Raw genomic sequence first — 6882 nt, 5'->3', positions numbered from 1 at the left:
AAAATTCTGTCTGGCTGAGACAGTACTCAATTCTCACTCAATTCATTTTCACTCAATTGACATCTCAGATCTATGGGATCTGCGTGCCAATCCATGAAGCCCTATTCTGTAGACACCCTGTGCAGGCCCATTTCAGCTATTTGATAGGGTGGACATAAAGTCTGTTCTCAGTTCTAGGTGTTGTCTTGCCAGTGGTGTCTTGTCTCTTTATTTCTGATAGGGCACAATGAATCACACACCTAACCCACAATAACATCTCATCATCATCTAATAATTCAAATCTAACAAAAATACAGTGAAAATATCCACATCACTTGGTGCTTATCTCATACAGTGCTTATTTTCTTACACAGTATAACAAATGCATAATTCTCTTGGAGTACTAGAAGTTAAATCATGAAGACCTCAAATGCAAGATTAAGTAAACAGTGCGCATTCACTACAGCCAATCAACTACATGCAGCAGGATTAAATGAATCAACATTGACATCCATTAGAAAAGAAAGTATGCATGAAAATCAATTATGCAAACGTGTTAGTGCCTTTACAAGTCAAGATATGGCAACCTATGAATCAATTAAAATGTAAACTACACGCATATTGAAGGTATTCAACCTTTGACCCATGGAATTTCATTTTAAAGATTTTGTTCTTTTAAAAGTTTTTCTGATTTGGAGAACACCAACATCATTTTATTCAATTTTTTTAATGTGAGGCAGCAAAAAAGTTGGATGAGAAAATTATTGACAGTACAGACATAAAACAAAAGTAATCAAATATTATGAAATATAAAAGCTCTCATTTATTAAAAGGCTTCCTTTCCAGTAAAAATATCTAAACATCCTTCAAATTTCAGAAGCAAAACTGCATAAGAAAATAAAACTTCTCTATAGAGAGCCTAAACTTCGCCAGTATAAATTTATTGTTCATCTGTTCAAATCAGAACAAACTGAATTATGAATGAAGATCTAGGTCTGAGCAGTAGATTGCAGACAGGAGGCTGCATTGGCCAGTGGCCTAAAAGACTTACAGTATTATAAAGGGTTGCATGGTGGCCAGCAGATATTGTACTCATCTCCCTCAGAGAACCAGGGTTCAAGATGTAACCTAAAGTTCTCAGAGCTGAGATATTTTGGTTCATCAGATATTGGAAATTTCACTGCCTCCATAAATTTAGGCGTCAGCAGGAACTGGCAATACACAGCAAGTGGAAAACCATTGAATGACTCAAAAGACATTGGCTGAAGACTTGAAGCAAATACAATGGCCCAACAGTCTTAAATTTATAGTATAGATTATGTTAATTCAATAGGAATGCTTGTGTTTCTTTTCTTTTCCATTCTTTCTACAGTAAACACTGAAGAATTCCAGTATAATTTTATACTGATAATCTGACTTGTCTTTTTCATCCATGGCTGATTTTCATTATTTACAATGGTGCACTTTCACACTTAATTAACTGATACTCACAGTCTCTGCAGTTGTGTGTACTTGGAGAAGATGTAATCATCCAAATGCCTAATCCTATTGTTCTTCAGAGACCTATACAATTATAAAGCATTGGATTACAAACAGCACAGCATTGCAGACACAGTTCATCTGTAAAAGGAAAATCCTGTCATCTTTCACTTGACCAGTAATGCTGTTCGAAACCATTCTTTTTATATCCCATTCCATTAGCTAAAGCCATATGATATCTTTGTGTGAGGAACACACCAATATGTAAGTCATTAGTTACTCAAAATCCTCCTCTTCTCTCCGTCCTTTCAAAACTCATTCAGATTCATGGACTACTTTTTATTTTTTGAGCTTGTTTGAATCGACAGAGCTTTTGTTGTATAGAAAAGAAAGAAAAACCCGGACATTTTAAATATCTCCTTTGGAGTTCCAGACAAAAAGAAAAATCACATAGGGTAAATCTAGAGTAAATGATGAACAGAACTGTCATTTTTTGGGTGAATTATCTCTTTAAGGAGCCTTTTCATTCCACAAGGATGAAACAATCTGGTTTTCTTAGATACAAGTTTAGTAACCACTGATATTAATTATCTAATGTTCCTTTATTTTCCAAAAACATCCCCAGAATCCAAAAGATCATCTCCAGCATCCTAAATCCAAAAATCATAAATTATCTTTAAATATGCCTACCTCTTCCACCCTGTATCTCTTAATATCTTCAAAGTTCAGATCATAAAAAAATCTAAAGTATCATAAGCATAGAACAATATGCACAATAAACATAACCAAAACCAACAAACAAAATACAACTCCAACTTTCAAGAAGTGTGCATATTGTTTCTTTCTTTTGGTAATTGTTCAGTGCAAAGAAGCTCTATATCTTGTTAAGATTTATGGCTCAACGATGAAGGTCCATGTCTCACTGATGTCAAATTTGTACTCCGCTTGTCCAGCTACAGTTAATAAACTCTCGTGGGAGCAGAGGAGTAAAGCTTTGCAGATGGATCCCAGCTTGATGTACTTACAACCAAGTCACATTGGAAGAGAGGACAGGTACGACATGCAGGTTCACGTCCACACATTCCACCTCCGTCTTAATGCAATCACAGCTCTCTGGGTACTGTGGCAGAACTGTACAAGATCAATATAAACATACACACAAATTCAATTATTATAGTAATACATTATTATTACATCTAGTACATAAAGCTTAAAAAAAGAGATTTATTGCATTATTGTTGTTTCATTGGTTTTCCTACTATTGTTAAGTTCTGCCAGGAATAATGTCAACGCAGCATTTCTATTATTACATATGATTAATAAGGTTGAACCAATAAACATATTTACCCATATTTGTATTAACGCATTTTTTGGCGTTGTTCAAATTAGGTCTGCACTGGAAAAAAAATTATATACATATACATATACAGTTTATACGACGATTACTGGGCAAGTTTAACCTAATTAATATTCATAATCCACATACATAAGTTTATAAGTGCAGTGCAGATTTATGATGTATTACAGTAAAATGCAGCCTATAGGATTTCTTACTTCAAAAGTGACCAGTAGACTATTGAAGTGTAAGGCTGTAAATATATCAAATAAACTCTGAGAGGGAAAAAAAAAAAGAAAAAGAAAAAGAAAAGAAAATCTAAGTCTGGCCCTCACAAGGAAGTTGCAGCAGCGTTTTGGACTAGTTTTTAGTGTTTTGGACTAGTTTTTTTGAATGAGCCCCAAGATAAGATCACTTATGCTAATCTATCTATTATATTTTCCTAAGGAAATCGGATCAAGACCGGGAAACATACAGCAGTCATTAGGAAGGTCTTGTGGCTCTGCCTTCTTAAAGTTTCGATCAAAGATATCCGCCCATCCGCTGTTGTCCCCTGCAGAAAGTGAAAGCAAGCCTTTGCATGAGAAAGTCACCATAACTATATAAAGATGTTACAGTTTGAAGACATAAATTGCCTTTGCGGTCTAAAAGAGATGTCAGAATTTCTCCCTTCAAAGCTAATTACATCAATGTTGAATAAACATCATGTCCTAATGTATTTCAGAGTGGAATCATAATCATCGTTGACATAAAATTTAGTCCCAGTTGTAAGACTGGACTATAAATTCACTGCCTATTTTAAATTGCTGAATAGCTTTAGAATTGAGAACAGCTTGAAGTGCATCTATTAAATTTCATGCAGCAATCAGCAAAGTGAAATGGCCTCACCGCAGTGTTCTTCATCCGCTCCGTTCTTGCAGTCCCTGTGGCCATTACACTGAAGGACCTGGGGCAAACACACACTCAAGTTTCCACAAGGGAACTGACCTAGAGGGCAAACTTCTATCAAAGCCCTGCTAGCCATCATGGATGCTGCTGGTGGCAATGAGAAGCGGGCAGAAGACGGAAGAGAAGGAAAAGTTATAACATCTCCAAGTACAAAAAGGATATTGGTGAAAAGCTCTTTAAATCACCATGGCACTTTATGCTTCCATCTAGGGGTGTGCGATATATATCGTCTGCAATAATATCGTAATTGTTGTTTTAACGATGTGCGATTTGACATTATCGAGTATTTTGCAAAAACCATACAAAATATCCCTACAGAGCGCACGCATAAATTACGTGAAGTCTAGACTAGTGCCTGTGCGCATTTAGAGTGCGTTCTTTCACTGCACAAAAATATCGTCTAATTATCGTTATCGATAAAATCCCAGAAAATATCGAGATATTATTTTTTGTCAATATCGCACACCCCTACTTCCATCAGGGCAAAGTAGATGACTGGAAGCCCTCCAGCAGTGTTAGATGGAAAGCACAAGCCAACAGACGAATGAGCACCAAAATACAGAATTTGACCTTTGATGTGAATAAAAGAAATGGGAAGTGTATTCTCCTGCCTTTTGAAAGTTGATAAGCATATTTATTTTATCACCCCAGCCATGTACGTTTATGGCTAATGCAGTGAATGACACGAAAAGCGCTCAACTGTCAGACTATATGCAGCTTAGAACAAATATGTTGCAACAAGTACTAATTACAGCTTGTAGTGTAGAGTGTAGTTTGTATGTTATACAGCTTATAAGACTAACTGCTATATAACTAAAATATGTGGTCTATTCCATACCATATATGGGTAGGAGATTTATTTTCATTTTTATTAATCACATTATGGAATTTTTTAATATATGTTAAAAAAATATATCAAAGAGGGTAAACAACGCAGCTATATACACTCTTTTTGGAAAAAAAAAAAAAAGTTTGAACTAACTAAGTACTTTCCTTGAACCAGAAGTTTACTGCTCCAATCTGGAAACTGATTTTGTTTTTCAATTTAATCATTTGTAAAACTGTAGAAAAAGCTTAGGGCACAGGCTTTCACACATTAAGTAATAAAATAAATAAGCTTCAAGCACATAAACACCTTCAAGTTATCATCATGCAACCTCAAATCAGGAACATTAGGCTAATGCCATGAGTACCAGAGTCCTGGTAATGAAAAACAACTCTGCATGGAACAATATTTTTAGTACTGGCTCAACAGTAACATTTCTGTCTGCCAGCCTTATCAAGCCAGTAGTTCTGGTTTTCATTTGCCCAGCCAAAATGATCAATTGTGCCAATATATTTAGTATACTTTCCTTACTAAGACAATTCGCAGTAATTTGTGAAAATTACACAGGAAACTCCAAGAAAGCAATAAATTCATGAATACATATGCTGAAGAATTATGACGCTAACAAGCCTATCGCAAGTCATTTGTGCAATTTCAACAAAACCTCATCTATGTCAGCCAGCTACACATTTAGATAACAGTAGCTGACAAGTTTAAAAAGTTGACAAGCACAATTCACTACCAAAATGTCACAGAAAACCAAATGTTGAAGTGTGCACTATTTCAACCGGCTGCCCAAGGCCAGCATAAAAGACGCTCAGGACAGTTGACGGACCGCTGCTGCGCGTCGTCATGAAAGCATTTACCAATTTAAACATTTAAGAGATTTTAAAGCATTCAAGCACAAGACACGAAAGTATGAGGGTAGAATTGTTGCATTATTCCAAATAAATAGATTATGATCCACAAATAAATGTAAAGCGATTAACAAAAACCAAACATATTCACAAAATAAATCCACAAATAAATCTTAAGTTTCTCAAACATGAATTCAATTCACAAATAAAAAAAATGAGACTTGCAAATAAAATATATATATATTCACAAATATCTTTTTATTCTACAAACACAACTTTGCCTGGTATTTATTTGTGAATCTCGTCCTGTGCATTTGTAGATCGCTGCGCGCATTTGTGGATTTTGAGACATTTCTAGCGTCAAGACGCACACCAATCCACAAATGTATGGACTCCACCCACCTTCTACTCAAGCCAATCAGATAACAGCAACACTTCGCTGACCAATCGTAGCATGTTCTCATTATAACCAATCACGTTTTATTTTACAATCAGGGCGGGAGCAGATTCAATTTGCACCCCTGTAAGGAACTGCATTCTATGGACACTTCGTTCAAATTGAGCTGAAGTGCTGCTTGTGTGGTTAAAAAAAAAAACTGTTTCCAAAAGATTGTTGGAGTGTAAGGTTTCTTTATATTTCCATCAGGATCAGTGAATAAGGATAAACTCAGGATTATAGACCATGATCATTCACAGATCCCGAACATCATCAGTAATACCCTCGCGAAGAGTCCAAAGCAAATAGAAACCTACTGCGATGCTGTCTACTCTGGACGAGGCGCTGTCACGGGTTGCTACTGTGAGGAGCACGGAGCGAGGAACGGGGAGACCAGGAGTACAAAACAAAGGAGTTTAGCACAAGGAGTTGACAAACAATTCCAGACAAGGGAGAACAGAACGGGCTAGAACTAAATAGGGCAGATAACGAGGGGCAGACAGGTGATGGGGATAACTAATAACAAGGAACAGGTGATACTAATAATGGGAAAAGGAACTGGAAGGACCAAATAAGGACAACAGGAACTAAACAGGAACATACACGTGACAGATCGCCCCCCTCCCGGACGGCGCGTCCCGCGCCGTAACAGTACCATCAGGGAGGGGGGGCGGGCGTCCTGGAGGCTGGTGCAGGTCTGGAACAGGGCGGAGACAAGGAGAGCCTCCAGGGCGGATCAGGGAGCCATGGCGGAGCAGGGGAATCGGGAGACCATGGCGGATCCTCCGTGGCCTTAGCTGGCTCGGCCACGGGTATATTCCCGCCCCCCCCAAAATTTTCTTGGGGAAATCTAGGAATCCTGGGGGGCGCTCTGGAGGAGCGGGCACTGGAGCGAGCTCTGGTGCTGGAGCCGACACTGGAGCGAGCTCTGGGGCAGGAGCCCTCCCTGGGCTTGACTGGGGATCAGGAGCCCTCCCTGGACTTGACTGGGGATCAGGAGCCCTCCCTGGGCTTGACTGGG

General features: G+C 38.0%; 1 protein-coding gene across 1 annotated transcript in view; it reads right to left on the bottom strand.

Annotated features, from left to right (window-relative positions):
• Nucleotides 1-6882, bottom strand: part of LOC107691673 (relaxin receptor 2-like) — a 45328-nt gene that overhangs the window by 21924 nt on the left and 16522 nt on the right. The window contains exons 2-5 of the mRNA XM_016490430.1: nucleotides 3683-3826; nucleotides 3270-3347; nucleotides 2484-2589; nucleotides 1471-1542 (exon numbers count right to left, since the gene is read on the bottom strand). Coding sequence (XP_016345916.1) covers nucleotides 1471-1542; nucleotides 2484-2589; nucleotides 3270-3347; nucleotides 3683-3826 — 400 coding nt within the window. The remainder of the gene's footprint in view (nucleotides 1-1470; nucleotides 1543-2483; nucleotides 2590-3269; nucleotides 3348-3682; nucleotides 3827-6882) is intronic.

This window comes from Sinocyclocheilus anshuiensis, unplaced genomic scaffold (assembly GCF_001515605.1).
Source record: "Sinocyclocheilus anshuiensis isolate Anshui unplaced genomic scaffold, SAMN03320099.WGS_v1.1 scaffold186, whole genome shotgun sequence".
NCBI lineage: Eukaryota > Metazoa > Chordata > Actinopteri > Cypriniformes > Cyprinidae > Sinocyclocheilus > Sinocyclocheilus anshuiensis.
The sequence above is the reverse complement of the archived record's forward strand: the minus strand, read 5'-3'. Positions and strand labels throughout refer to the sequence as shown.